Raw genomic sequence first — 14,747 nt, 5'->3', positions numbered from 1 at the left:
TTCTACTCCCGATTCGCTCGCTTGGGTGATCTCTGCCATCCGGAATAGGGCTCACCCGAACCCAACTTCCGGTCTTCTTGAGCAGCCTTCCGCTCCGGCTTCTCGTCCCTCGAAATCGCCGCGTGTTTCCTTCTCGTCCACCAACGTACTCATCCGTAGTCTTCGTCTCTTAGTCGCACCTCGTGCCGACCTTCTCTCTAGCTGCGTCTCTTGCTCCCCGAGCAATCTTCCACACCGACTTTCATCACTCGGAACCACCACACGCTTCCTTCTCGTCCATCGGGGTACTCTTCCGCAGCACCTCGTCCCTCGGACGCACCGCATGCCGTCCTTCTCGCTAGCTGCATCTTTCGCTCGAATACCTGTGCTCCTAAGCTCCTGCACACTTAGACAAAAGGTTAAAACAACACATGACCTAACTTAACTTGTTGATCACACCAAAACAACCTTGGGGTTCCAACAGCTATAGCTAAGGCGCCCGAGGCGCCTCCAACAGCTCCGGAGGTGCCTCAGACACTGTTCATCCGAGTCAAACATGTCCAATTCGCTTCCTGCAAAATACGTTAGTCTAAGAAATCAATCATACCCTATAAAACAAAGTTAGCACAATATAGACATGAAAAATAAAGCATTTGACAGACTTTGGACTGTTCGATTCTAACTTTGAGTTTCTCGAAAACCCTAGGTCAAACCGGCGCCTACTGCTCCTTTACCGGAGAACGCGTCCTCACATACTCCTCTCAGGAGAGTTTACCTATTGCTAGATTAATCCTCTAGACCAACTGGACTTTTGCTCAGTGTCCGAAACTTCGAGTCTTCATGTTAGAAGTCCACTCCATGATCCGTCCAAACTTCCACCCAATTCACGACACCAGGATTTTAACCTAGAGTCCCCGACTCTAAGATTTGTCCGAAGCTCTCGACCCGCCAAGACTTTTCACCTAGGATTACCACCCCCTAGGATCTAGGGTTACCATCCCCTAGGATTTTCCACTTGCCTAACCGTAACTAGGACTTTCGCCTAAGAATACTTAGGACTTTCCTGCAATCTCATTCAAACTCGTTAGACCATAAATAACCTTAACTTTGAACCCTTTTCCATTATCAAAATTCAGGTTCGATCGTCTGATGTTTCTCACACCAACAATACCTAGATTACCATTTTTCCCAAGGGGACGGTGTAACAGTTAAAAATAGGACAGACACATGCAACAAGAATTTAAATCTCTCACAAGGTCTATCATACACTCACAGTGTTCAAATCACTTATAACACTATACCGTCTGCCAAGACTCATCTCAGCTTCTTAAATTTACCCGTGATGATGAAAATCTTGTCGAACTAGTCACTTCTATAATTAATTTGAAGAGGTACATGTAGGATTAAGTCCACATGGGTAGACTAGATCCAATTGAATCCATATGGGTGGACTTAATCACCATAAGGTTGGGCTCACACTTGATTAACACACACACACACACACACAACTAATTGCCATTAAAATGACTAATCCCGATTAAGTGATCTAATGCATCATTGCATATAAGGAGGGTTTAGATTAAACGGATGTGGATTCAATGTGTAGATAAAAAACTTGGTTCATTAACATTCATGGGTTGTTAATGATGGATGAGTTTTAAGGAGGATAGTCCATATAGGATGAGCTTTGTATATAAAGGATGAGACTCATGAATTAGGGTAATGTTCTAGAGTCTCTTCAACCTCTTCTCTTCCTCATCAAGAGAAAGCTAAGGATTGTCGTTGCCCACTCCTGTAGAAGACTTTTCCGCAATAGCAGGAACTCTAGGCGACAAGTAAGAAGCATTAGCCTTTACGATGGATTCAGGTCAGCCATTCATGTGCTATTTTTTCGATTTATATTGAGCTTTAGAGATTGATAGAAGCTAAATCCTATTATAAATACATCCTCTAGTTCATATATGATATATTACAAATCTTACAATTGGTATCAGAGCATGATTTGACTTATTATCAGTTTTTAAGGCATAAGGATAATTTTTCAACGTTTTGGCACAAATACATCAATTTTTGCATTCGATTCCATATGCATGAGCGAAATTGATGTATATTCGTTGAATGTAGTATGGATAGATTAAGATTTAACCATTGAATCGAGTTTTTCACATTATCTATGAAGAACGAGATTGGCAGCGCGATTTTAGGGTAGAAAATCACGTTCAGAATTGGGCATTTTCTGATATCAATCGATTGGGAAGGTTCCCAATCGATTGAGAGTCGCAGATTCATGAACAGAATCGTCTTAAATCGATCCATTGATCGATTGGTGCTTACCAATCGATTGGCGTAAGGTTTGATCGATTGGGATGCTCAAGTTCGCAAAATAGAAGAGGCTAGAATCGATTAGCTGATCGATTGGTGTTTACTAATCATTCGACATAAGGATTAAATCGATTTAGATTGTCGATCACGACAAGAATTCAGAGGAAAGCTACCGGATTGATCGACTGATCGATTGGGGGTCACTAATCGATCAGTCAATCGATTAAAGGTTGCAAGAATTCAAACAGAAAGTCTTTGGATCGATCAGCTGATCGATTGGGGTCACTAATCGATCAGTCAATCGATTGAAAGCTACAAGAATTCAAACAAAAATCCTCTTGATCGATCGACTGATAAATTGGGGTCACCAATCGATCGACCAATTGGTTGAAGTTCATAAGAATTGAACAAAGATCTTCTGGATTGATCGACTAATCGATTGGGGTTACCAATCGATCGGTCAATCGATTGAAGTTCGTAAGAATTCAACAGAAAGTTGCTGGATCAATTCAGCTAATCGATTGGGATTCACCAATCGATTAACCAATCGATCAGAGTTCACTGGGTTGTCTATAGAAGGATTCCGGATCGATCGACTGATCGATTGGGGTAGATAAACCAGTGAACAGAAGCTTTCTGTATCGATCAGTGGATCAATTCACGTGTGTTCAATCGATCGATCAATTGATTGGAACGCGTGTGAATCAATTCACATTCTTTTTTGATCGATAAAAAGGTGTCAATCGATTGATATCTGATACAAATTGATTGATAACTGAATTTAGCTCAGTTTTCAGCAATTTCTTCCTGGATTCTTCTTCACTCTTGCCACCTAATCGAACCTATACTATCGCCAAAGCGACAACTATTAGAGAGGCTAGGAGTACTAGTATAGAGGGATGTATATTCATGCTAAGGATGATTGACACAAAGGAAAATCATTTTTATGCCAGATATATGTTTAAGGAAACTCACAAATTAAGCTAAACTTCTTGATCATGCACATAGTGTGTCGGCCCAAAGGAAGGGGCACTATGTGGCCGGTTAGAGACATTGTGAGTGATGCTAGAAAACAAAAACTAATTAAAGAAGCTCATGAATAATGTATCATGCGCATAATGCATCAGCCCAAAGGAAGGCGAGTTATGTGGCAGATAAAGGCGATCATTAGTTACTTGGAGAGTACCAATAGCATGTTACAATTTGGTCCAAAGACTTAATGTAATGTTGCACTATATATTTTTGTGTATGCCCATAAAGTTGCATGTTTTATTTGTTGCAATTTGTTATTGCACAAGATACATGTCTTATTTGCTAAATTGAGCTATGTTCTTTGCTTTTGTTCTTGTATTACTCTCAATGTCTGCTAATTTGAACAACATCCCTGTGCTTACTGACACAAATTTTGGACAATGGAAAGAGCATATTATAGTACTATTGGGCTGCATGGATCTAGACGATGCCTTTAGGCATGATCGCCCTGCACCTTTAATTGATGATTTGACTGCGGATCAAAATGTGAACTTTGACAAGTGGGAGCGATCTAATCACATGAGTCTAATGATCATGAGAATGTCAATACCATAATCACTAAGGGGTTCGATAACTGAGAAGGAGGATGCTAAAACCTTCCTTAAGGAATTAGCAGACCGATTCACCTCAAATGAAAAGGTCGAGACTACTACACTTCTCACAAAGTTAGCATCCATGCAGTACACAGGGAAGGGTAACATTAGGGAGTATGTCTAACCTAGTTACAAGACTTAAGGCACTAAAGTTATACATGTCTAAAAGTGTCCTTGTGAACCTCATCTTGATCTCTTTGTCTACACAGTTCACTTCTTTTAAGATTAGTTATAATACTCAAAAAGAAGAAATGGACACTAAATTTGCTCATAGCTCAGTGTGTATAGGAAGAAGAGAGATTAAGAGGTGGCACATCTTAAAGTGCTCACTATGCATCCTTATCTCAATATTCGAACAAGAAAAAGAATAAGGGTAATGGTAAAAGTAAGGGTAAACAACTTGCAGTGACTGGGGCTTCAGGGCATAAAGTGCAAAAGCAACAAGATTTAAACCGAACTTATTTCTTTTGTAAAAAGAAAGGTCATCTGAAGAAGGATTGCCCTAAATACGCTTACTGGCGTGCTAAGAAAGGTATACTTCTCAACATTGTTAGTTCAGAAGTCAACCTAGCTACTGTACCTAATAACACTTGGTGGATAGATACTAGTGCAACTACTCACATAAGTGTAACTATGCAGGGTTGTCTCACGAGCCAAATACCAATTGATGCCGAAAGATTCATCTATACCGGAATGGGCAAGAAGGCAAAAGTAGAGGCAATATGTGTCTTTAGAGTTTGTTTGGGGAACAATGTATTTTTGAATTTAGAAAATACTTTTGTAGTGCCGTCTTTTAAACGAAACTTAATTTCTATTTCATGTTTGGACAAATTCGGATACACTTGTTCATTTGGAAATAAAAAATTTAGTATTTTTCGGAATTCTATCTTGTGTGGTATTGGTTCCTTGATTGACAAGCTATATAGATTGACACTGAAACTCATACGACCATCTTGTGTGGTATAGGTGTAAAGCATGGTATGACGAATGAGAATTCATTCATGTTATAACATAGGAGTTTAGGGCATACCTCTAATTAATGTCTAGAAAGGTTAATGTCACCAGGAATTCTCAATTCCCTTGATATGTCAAATTTTGGAATCTGTATTGAGTGTATCAAGGGGAAAATAACTAACAAAAGTAATAAAGGCTCCAGGCGGAGTAATAGAGTCTTAGAGCTTAAACATACGGATATATATGGATCATTCCCTAAAGCTTCTTGGAATGGTCAATCATACTTTATAAGCTTTATAAATGATTATTCTCGATATGAATACTTGTACCTTATTCATGAGAAGTCGCAATCTCTAGACATGTTCAAAACCTTCAAAGCTAAAGTTGAAAATCAACTTGGTAAGAAGATTAAGGCAGTAAGATCAGACCGTGGTGGTGAATACTATGGTAGGTCTGACGGATCAGGTGAACAACGTCTTGGGACATTTACAGATTACCTTACTGAGTGCGGTATCGTGGCACAATACACCATGCCTGGGACACCTTAGTAAAATGGTGTAGCAGAGCGAAGAAACTTCAAGGACATGGTGAGAAGTATGATTGTATTTTCTTCTCTACTAGAGTCTTTGTGGGGTGAAGCACTCAAGACTGCAGTTTACCTACTCAATAGAGTTCCTAGTAAGACAGTAACGAAAACCCCATACGAGTTGTGGACAGGTAGAGCGCCTAGTCTTAGACATCTACATGTCTGGGGTTGTCCAACTGAAGCTAGGCCCTATAGGCCTAATGAAAGAAAATTGGACTCAAGAACTATTAGTTGTCATTTTGTAGGATCCTCTAAAAACTCAAGAGGTTTCAAGTTCTATAACCCCTTGAGTAAATCCTTTTTTGAGATGGGTAATGCCAAATTTATTGAGGATGGTGGGAGTAATAAAACTAGGGAAATATCATTTGAGGAGAACATTAGTAATCCTAATATGGTAACTACTAATACAACTGATAGTGAAATGGTTACCATTCCACATAGTTGAAGTTGCACAACTGGAAGGGGTAGTTGGTCATGATATTTTTATGTCACCTCTAATTCATTTGGAAGGTACATCATCTCAAATAGAGATATTCCCTCCTATGGTCGAGAATGACTCCCAACCACCTCAAATTCAAGTGCCACCAAGAAGATCTATGAGAGAGAGGAGATCCATGATGTCTCATCATTATGTATATCTCCAAGAGCATGAATTTGACATTGGGTTGGAAGATGATCCCACATCATTTCAAGAAGTCAAACAATGCTCTCATCCAAAAAATGGATCGATGCCATGAAGGAAGAGATGAAGTCCATGGCAGACAACGACGTTTGGGAACTCGTAGAATTGCTTGACGGTGTGAAACTCATTGGTTGTAAATGGATATTTAAAACCAAACAGGATTCACATGCCAATGTCGAAAAGTATAAGGCACGCCTAGTCGCCAAGGGATTTACTCAAAAGGAGGACATTGATTACAAGGAGACTTTTTCGCCAGTTTCTACACCAAATGGATGTTAAAACTGCGTTTTTCAATGAAAACATTGAAGAAACTATATACATGGTGCAACCGGAGAACTTTGAGTTAGATGACTCAAAGCACCTAGTATGTAAACTAAGGAAGACCATTTATGGTTTAAAACAGACATCTCGTCAATGGTACCAGAAGTTTGATCAAGTGGTTTCTTCATATGGTTTCAAGGAGAATCAGTTGATCAATGTTTGCGCATTAAGTTCAGTGGGAGCAAGTTCATTATACTTGTTCTTTACGTGGATGATTTATTGCTTGCAAGCAATGATATGAGTTTGCTGCTGAAAACTAAGTCATTTCTATCCGTTGCATTTGAAATGAAGGATCTTGGTGAAACATCTTTTGTCTTAGACATACAGATTGTTTGTGATCATTCGAGGTACACACTTGGATTATCACAGAAGGCCTATATAGAAAAGGTGCTCATTCGGTATGACATGTAGAATTGTGCTCTCAGTGACACTCCGGTGACAAAGGGTGACAAACTTAGCTTACAACAATGTCCACCTCATGAACTTGAGATCAAGAAAATGAAGCAATTTCCCTATGCATCAGCAGTAGAGAGTTTGATGTATGCTCAAGTATGTACGTGTCCGGATCTTGTGTACATTGTGGGAATGTTGGACAGATATTTGAGTAACCTTGACCAACGCATTGGAAAGTCGTAAAGAGGGTTATGCGGTATCTGCAAAGAACGAAAGATTACATACTCACTTATTAGAGATCAAGTCATATGGAGATCATTGGATATTCATACTCTGATTTTACTGGATGCTTGGATAGCAGGAAGTTCACCTCAGGTTATATCTTCATGTTGGCGGAAGGGGCTATATCATGGAAAAGCGTCAAATAGACGCTAATAGCCACTTCCATTATGGAGGCAGATTTTATAGCATGCTATGAAGCTTCTAACCACGGAATATGGATGTGGAATCTTATCACAGGGTTACAGATCATTGGGGCCATCGACAGACCATTGAGGATCAACTGTGATAACAAAGCTGCAGAGTTGTATTCCAAGAACAACCGCAGTTCATCAAAATCTAAATACATCAACATAAAGTTTTTGGCGGTTAAAGAAAGAGTTCAGAGTGGTCAAATAATGATAGAGCATATAAGGACAGATTTCATGTTAGCAGATCCACTCACCAAGGGTTTGCCACCTAAGGTGTTTCATCAGCATGTGCTGAATATGGGGGCTCTTCCTTTTGATGAAATACTCATTGTGTAGAAATCTGTATTTTATGTGATGCTTTATGTTCATGAATACATAATTTTTGCTCATTGTATATACTACAGTTTTCCTTATATGTGTGCATGATTTGGACTTATTTTGATATATAGATATCAAATTTACTATTGCGGTTTTGCATTTGGTTGTTGTAAATATGATATGGACTCTAATAAAGTTGAATCGTGATTTACCACTACAGTTTAGCATAAAGTTTTGGTAAATATGTTTCAGATCCGGTTTGGGTCATAAAAAGGACTTATTGAGAATGAGCACTTGTAGATCACATTTTGTGTCATTCTTGTACTATATATCCACATTTGATCTATGTCGTTAATGATATTAATACTGTGATTACTGTTAGGACTTGTTACAATTATAGTAGGTATGACTTCTTTAGTCATATACTAATTGATTTAATGGACGAGGTTATTTAAAGGAGTATTTAACCCATAAAGTTTGGTATGTTGAGCTCAACTTAGGGGTTGTGTGGTGTATCAAGAATCAAGTATAGTTCAAGTGGGAGATTATAAGATTAAGTCCACATGGGTGGACTAGATCCAATTGAGTCCACATGGGTGGGCTTAATCTCCATAAGGTTGAGCTCACACTTGATTAACACACAAACAACTAATTACCATTAAAATGACTAAACCCGATTAAGTGATCTAATACTTCATTGCATATAAGGAGGGTTTAGATTAAACAGAAGTGGATTCAATGTGTAGATCCAAAACTCGGTTCATTAACATTGATGGGCTGTTAATGGAGGGTTTAGATTAAACAGAAGTGGATTCAATGTGTAGATCCAAAACTCGGTTCATTAACATTGATGGACTGTTAATGATTGATGAACTTTAAGGAGGATAGTCCCTATAGGATGAACTTGATATATAAAGGATGAGACTCATGAATTAGGATAATATTCTAGAATCTCTTCAATCTCTTTTTTTCCTCATCAAGAGAAAGCTAAGGATTATCGTCACCCACTCCTGTAGAAGACTTTTCCACAATAGCAGAAACTCCGACAATAAATAAGAAGCATTAACCTTTGCAATGAATTTAAGTGAGCCATTCATGTACTATTATTTCGATTTATGTTAAATTTTAGAGATTGATAGAAGTTAAATCGTCTTATAAATATATCCTTAGTTCATAAATCATGTATTGCAAATCTCACTGTACATACCTTGATTTTTTAAAAAAATTGACAGTCTTGCCTTTCGGTTTTCCACTTTCCTCGTCTCTACAGAACGTATCTACAGAATAATCACAAGCACTTGAGTTTACTATATACACAGTTAAATTAGCATCGTCCATAAGTGAGTCAAAAGAAAACAGCAAGCATTGGCCGAGAGACCTCCTATCCATTACACTTTCTTTCGTGTATGTATAACAAACAAAAGAATCACTTTACTACCCAAACTTCTTTTTTCGAAAGTGAGAAACCGATCTGGCATCGAATATGATACAAAACTGACACCAGGCACAAGGGAATTACAAATAGAAGGTACACTGCAATTTTAAAGGATAGCATGTCTGCTTGGCTTCTGCTCAGTATCCTCCTACCTTCTTCTCGCTTGCTTTTCTTGTTCGAGGAGGCGTGCCGGGCGCAGATATACGAGATGCATTCTGGTTCAGTTGGCTTTCAGGGTTGTAAGTTTGTGAAGCAAGGTATGTGAGAGCTGTTACAACATCAGCTATGAGGGGCCGCATTGCAGGCTGCTCCTGTACACACATTGCAGCAACAGCAAGTGCCTGATATAAAGCCCTTGGAGGATACTGACCTTGAAGCACTGGATCGACTACCTGTGCGAATTTTCTCCTGTCTTTGAACAATGGTCTTGCCTGCATTATGAATACGAGGTTTTAGAGGGAAAGTAAGGGGAAGAAGAACTCAGTAGTTCTCTTTGGCTGACAGGAAGAAAAAGCTTTATCTCCCTATTTTATCTGTAAGGATCAATAAAGAGTTCTTAGTCATTCCTCTTTGGTACAATTTGTAACCAGAAATGCTTTTCAAAACACTAACTAGATACCCTCTGAATTTTCTTAAAACAGGAAAAGGTTTAAGGGGATGGATGAGAAGAACATAAAGACTGAAATTTGAAGCAATAATCCTTTTAGGTTTTAACTTAAACCTGAGAAATAGATGAAAATGTGTTAATTGGAAAAGCAATAGTCAGCGATGGAAACAAGAAGGGACGTTGAAAACAACTGCATTCAGAAGTCCTCACCCATGCAACAAGATTGTGCTCTGCAGCAGTTCTGGAATTGTCAATGGCCTTTCTTCCAGTAATAAGCTCTAAAAGAACAACTCCGAAGCTATAAATGTCTGATTTTAGTGTCAGCTGCCCTGTCATTGCATATTCAGGCGCACAATATCCATATGTACCCATCACCCTAGTTGATACATGAGTGTCATCACCAACAGGACCAAGTTTTGCGAAGCCAAAATCTGACAACTTGGGATGATAACCCTCATCAAGTAAAATGTTGGGGCATTTGAAATCACGATATATAACGGGAGGATTGGCTTTGTCATGTAAATACTCTAATCCTTTTGCTGCACCAGCTGCTATTTTCATTCGCGTATTCCAATCAAGCCACTTCTTATCTGGAGATAGGTCTGCTGTAACCATATTAGTATTTCACAGTAGAAAGAACTTATATCTAACAGTTGCAGATATGACTACAAGATTGTAAGTGAGTACCATGAAGATGATCTTCCAGGGATCCCAAAGGCATATACTCATAGACCAAAAGCCTTTGATCTCCTTCAGCACAATAACCAATCAGATTAACAAGGTTTGGGTGGTGGAGTAGGCCCAACATAAGAACTTCAACAAGAAATTCCCTGTTTCCTTGCATGCCATTACGATTAAGTTGCTTTATTGCCACAATCTGTAGAAATGATGTGCATGTTCATAAGCTTTTAACCACCAAGCAATTAAGTATTTTTGCATTTGAAGAAATATTTTCTTGACCATAATAGAGACCAAAGAAAACTTGGATAGTAATTGATAAAGCATAACAAAATTCATTTAAATATAGATGAAGATATAGTAGGGGATCAAACCCAATAATGTAGGAGGATTTCTTAGAAAAGGCTTGGTGATTGATGTTCTTGACCATAATAATGAATATAAAAATGCATTCTTTTCTTTTTAGTTGGAGGATATAAAATTTATGTATTTTGGAATTTCCTAAATGGATAATGATTGTCATCACAGTTTGAACCATGCCAGAGTTCTTTCACTGGAACAATATAGTTTTGATACCATATTGTGCCCCACCAATATGATTCCAATGCTTATTTACTTTTAAATATGAAAATATATCAATTAAAAATATCACTAATAATTGAGAGAGAGTAATAAGTTACATATTATTACAAGAATTTCAATCACTTTGTTTATAGTGTTACCAATATCAAATCTCATATCTTCCAAATTGTATAAACAAATTATATTTTATTTAGTTTTCCTTTTTAGTTTTTTTTAATGAAATTTGATAAGCATTTCTACTTGTTTCTTTTCTAAGAAGTAGGAACTCGCCAGCTAACTGAAAAAAAAAAAAACTTCACTGTGTATAAGATGTGTATTTCACATTTAGAAGGTAGGCATGTGCTAAATTTATATTCATGTAATTCTATTTTTATAAGAAATGCTTCAGTTAACTAGTATGAAATCTTCATACATATTGTCTCAATATTTACTCTGCTAACACAAATTCTCCACATAATTTCTCGCTAGACTCTGCCATAGACTTTTTTCTAAGTCAATACATACTGTGTATGTGTAAGTCTTGTTCAATATTTCAACACTATCACATATAACAGAAATAACAGTCACACAAACAAAGTATTGCACTAGTGAGTCATCTACATGAAGTTCTTACATAAAATAAAACAATTAAAGCACTCTACTGCTTCTACTGTTGCCACTTACCATTTAAATCTAGTTTTAAGACATTTTCTGCTCCTTGACATGCATTTAACAGAATAAAGGAGATGAGAGAACTGGACCACAGAATGGACTAACCTGATTGCTAATTTCCAACCTGCCCTTATAAACTCGACCGAATCCTCCCTCGCCTAAAAGGCAATCAGCCCTAAAGTTCTTTGTTGCTGTAGCCAGCTCCTGGAATGTAAATGTCTGAGCAGCAATGCACCCTGATCCACTACTTGACATCTCTTGCTTTTCATTAACTGAGGCCCCTTTCTTGGATTTCAAGGATGAACTGGACCTAGACTTGTCTCCTACAAAGTCTACCACAGTAGCATTTATCAACAAATGAAAATAAGAGTTGCAAAAGGTTGATACATGAAATAGAAAGCAATGGATGACTACAATGATTCTTGAGTTACAATACTTAGACAAAAGATCTCACACTACATCTGCCAACTCCAATGATTACTATTGAGTATTGAGATTATACATACATGAACCTTGTCAACTCAGAGTTTCACCATCATCGCCTGAAATGCACTTTACCATTTGGAAACAAAAAAGAGGTCAAACACAAAGCACAAGTATGGATTGGAATAACTATGCTGATCCAAAACAGTATGCCAGAGTAGGCAAAATCTAGGCTTTGCAGGATTCAGCAGAAGATTAAGGGTTCAGGCAAAGAAACCTAGACTAGTTCGTCAAGAAACAAAATGGAAAACTAGGAAACCAATGTCAAGCAAAATCATATTGAAAGGCTACATCTGCAACTTTGCCGTACTAAAGGAAGGGTTTTGGGGGAGAGCATCGGGCAATCGATTCCAACATAGGCGATAAATCAACGCCGCCCTTTCTCGAGCAACTCAGCAAGAGTCTGTTTGTACGCGGGAATCCATCGAAGACAGAAAAGGATTGCTCTCAGAAACTAATCCAATTTAAAAAACCAGTCACGCAATCAACAAGATCAAACTCGGCAGACACAAAAAACCTGGGCAAGCATTCAAAGCGCAGAACCAATAACTCAAGAACACAAGTTAAGAGGGGGAAAAAAAAGAGGAGCTTTTTCATGGATTCGTTTTTCAGATACCCGAGGGAGGCCTGAACGAGTCCTTGACCTCCGTCTTTGGCTGTCCGGCGCAGCCGAAGCAGCTTCCCATCTTCCTCTCCGTGGCTGCGTCCAACTTCGCCTCTTCGCTATAGAATCGGCGAGAAGAAAGAGAGACGAACTCTTGCCCCAGTATCTACTGGGGAATGAGGAGGAGTCTTGGTCTACAGGTCAAAAACAGGCAGCTCAAAATTTGGAGTCCAGATCCTCTGCGCCCGCCTCCCGTGCGCCCTCTGCGCCTGTCGCTACGCGACAAAAAATCCACGCGCTAAGCACGTGCGTTTCTCCGCTCCAGTAATAAAACCCAACTCCAACGCACACATATCGTTTCCTGCTGATCGGTCTGTTGACCGATCAGCAAGAATTCTGATCGGTCAGCAGACCGATCAGCAGGAATGCTGATCGGTCTTGCTGACCGATCAGCATTCCAGCAGGATTTGCTTTATTAACTTTTTTTTTTTCTTTTTTGTCCATGCCTTTTCCTGTGGAGAGAGCTCCTACTCAAAGAGTTCCAATTGCTAAAGGTCTGCTGTGCCATGGTGGAGTGAAGATCTCACTATTGCTGAACTATCCAGTGAGGGGCCTTGTTTACGAGGGAGGAACTAGTTTGAAAGACTTATCTGATGTAGTTTCCAAGTCTTGCAAGTGTCTTCAAGAGAACAATATCCCATTTAATGTTCTTATTTCTGATTCAGGCTGGAGGATCTTTCTCTTTCCCCAGGTAAACTTCTATTGATCACATGAACTTACTAGTCATATTCAAAATATAGCTCTTAGATTTATCAGTCAATAAAGAGGTATTATTTATCGTATCATTCTTGCAGTGTTATGCCGAAAAACAAGCCTTGGGCGAAGTGAGTGAGGAGATCCTAGAGACTCAAGTGAACCCTGCTGTGTGGAAGATCAGTGGGCATATGGTGCTGAAGCGCAAGAAAGACTTCGAAGAGGCAACAGAGCAATATGCTTGGAGGCTATTAGCTGAGGTCTCTCTTTCGGAGGCAAGGTTCAAAGAAGTGGAAGACTACATTCGTTGGGGCCCTTGGACTAGAGGAGTCTACGAAGGAAAAGATCAAGCTGGAAGAGAAAAAGGAAACCTCATTTCAGTCATTAGCCCCTATCGATCGAGCTACTTGTAACCTTGCAGAAGGTTGCCTAGTCTTGCAGTGAGAAAGATAACATTGTAAGTTGCGTATGAAAATCCTGCTGGAATGCTGATCGGTCAGCAAGACCGATCAGCATTCCTGCTGATCGGTCTGCTGACCGATCAGCATTCTTGCTGATCGGTCAACAGATCGATCAGCAGGAAGCGATATGTGTGCGTTGGAGTTGGGTTTTATTACTGAAACGGAGAAATGCACGTGCTTAGCGCGTGGGTTTTTTGTCGCGTAGCGACGGGCGCAGAGGGCGCACGGGAGGCGGGCGCAGAGGATCTGAACTCCAAAATTTGAGTGCCATTGAGCTTGAGGCTTAGAAAGATCAAAACTTCGAATTTGGAGTATATTATGGGAATTTCACATTTGCACACTTGTGTTTTTTTTATTTTTTTTTAAAATTTTATACGTCGATTAATTTAGATGTTAAAAAACTAAGAATATGACTGTCATTGTTACTTTGGAGCTGGACTCTTGTTTATCTATTCATTCATGTGATTGCTAAATAAGATTTTAATAATATTTGAAGGAAAAAAATATATTATGTACTGAGTGGATCAACTCTTCTACACCAAGATGAAGAAGAAGACAATTGACAAGGTGGACTAATTCAAACAAGAATAGGTTCTTTTGGTACATATGAACTAATATAATAATTTAAAGGATGGTTAAAAGTCAGAAGAGTATTTTTTCTGGAAGCATCCGTCCACTCACTTTTAAATTAAAAGGACGGTCTTATGACGGTTTATATATACTCTCCTATCCTCCATTTCTAATTATTAATCTAAATAATGAATTGATCGGGTATCTTATAGTTAGTAAGATTTTATAACTATTAGTTACGATTTTATAATTATTATAATACATGTTTATATT

The 14,747-nt window shown here is 38.7% G+C and overlaps 2 protein-coding genes across 5 annotated transcripts; one reads left to right on the top strand and one right to left on the bottom strand.

Moving 5' to 3' along the window:
* Positions 1–8,928: 8,928 nt before the first annotated feature.
* LOC122045396 (probable serine/threonine-protein kinase PBL7) lies at positions 8,929–12,916 on the bottom strand. Of its 4 annotated transcripts, none has more exons than XM_042605603.1 (5): positions 12,703–12,916; positions 11,709–11,935; positions 10,380–10,569; positions 9,903–10,297; positions 8,929–9,516 (listed from the first exon to the last, which is right to left on the bottom strand). In XM_042605603.1, the coding sequence occupies exons 1-5, from the start codon at positions 12,770–12,772 to the stop codon at positions 9,223–9,225; spliced, it is 1,176 nt and encodes a 391-aa protein (XP_042461537.1). In that variant the 5' UTR covers positions 12,773–12,916; the 3' UTR covers positions 8,929–9,222. The 4 variants fall into 4 exon arrangements, with proteins under 4 accessions (XP_042461537.1, XP_042461538.1, XP_042461540.1 ...); XM_042605604.1 differs by having other exon boundaries at positions 9,903–10,294; XM_042605606.1 differs by having other exon boundaries at positions 9,903–10,282.
* A 234-nt stretch (positions 12,917–13,150) lies between these two features.
* LOC122045398 (GDP-L-galactose phosphorylase 1-like) lies at positions 13,151–13,904 on the top strand. Its single transcript, XM_042605607.1, has 2 exons — positions 13,151–13,441; positions 13,545–13,904. Exons 1-2 carry the CDS (start codon positions 13,193–13,195, stop codon positions 13,854–13,856), a joined length of 561 nt encoding a protein of 186 aa, XP_042461541.1. The 5' UTR covers positions 13,151–13,192; the 3' UTR covers positions 13,857–13,904.
* The last annotated feature ends 843 nt before the right edge of the window (positions 13,905–14,747 follow it).

The sequence above is a fragment of the Zingiber officinale genome, chromosome 2B, assembly GCF_018446385.1.
Source record: "Zingiber officinale cultivar Zhangliang chromosome 2B, Zo_v1.1, whole genome shotgun sequence".
NCBI lineage: Eukaryota > Viridiplantae > Streptophyta > Magnoliopsida > Zingiberales > Zingiberaceae > Zingiber > Zingiber officinale.
Note: the sequence above shows the minus strand (reverse complement) of the source record. Positions and strands in the feature narration are given on the sequence as shown.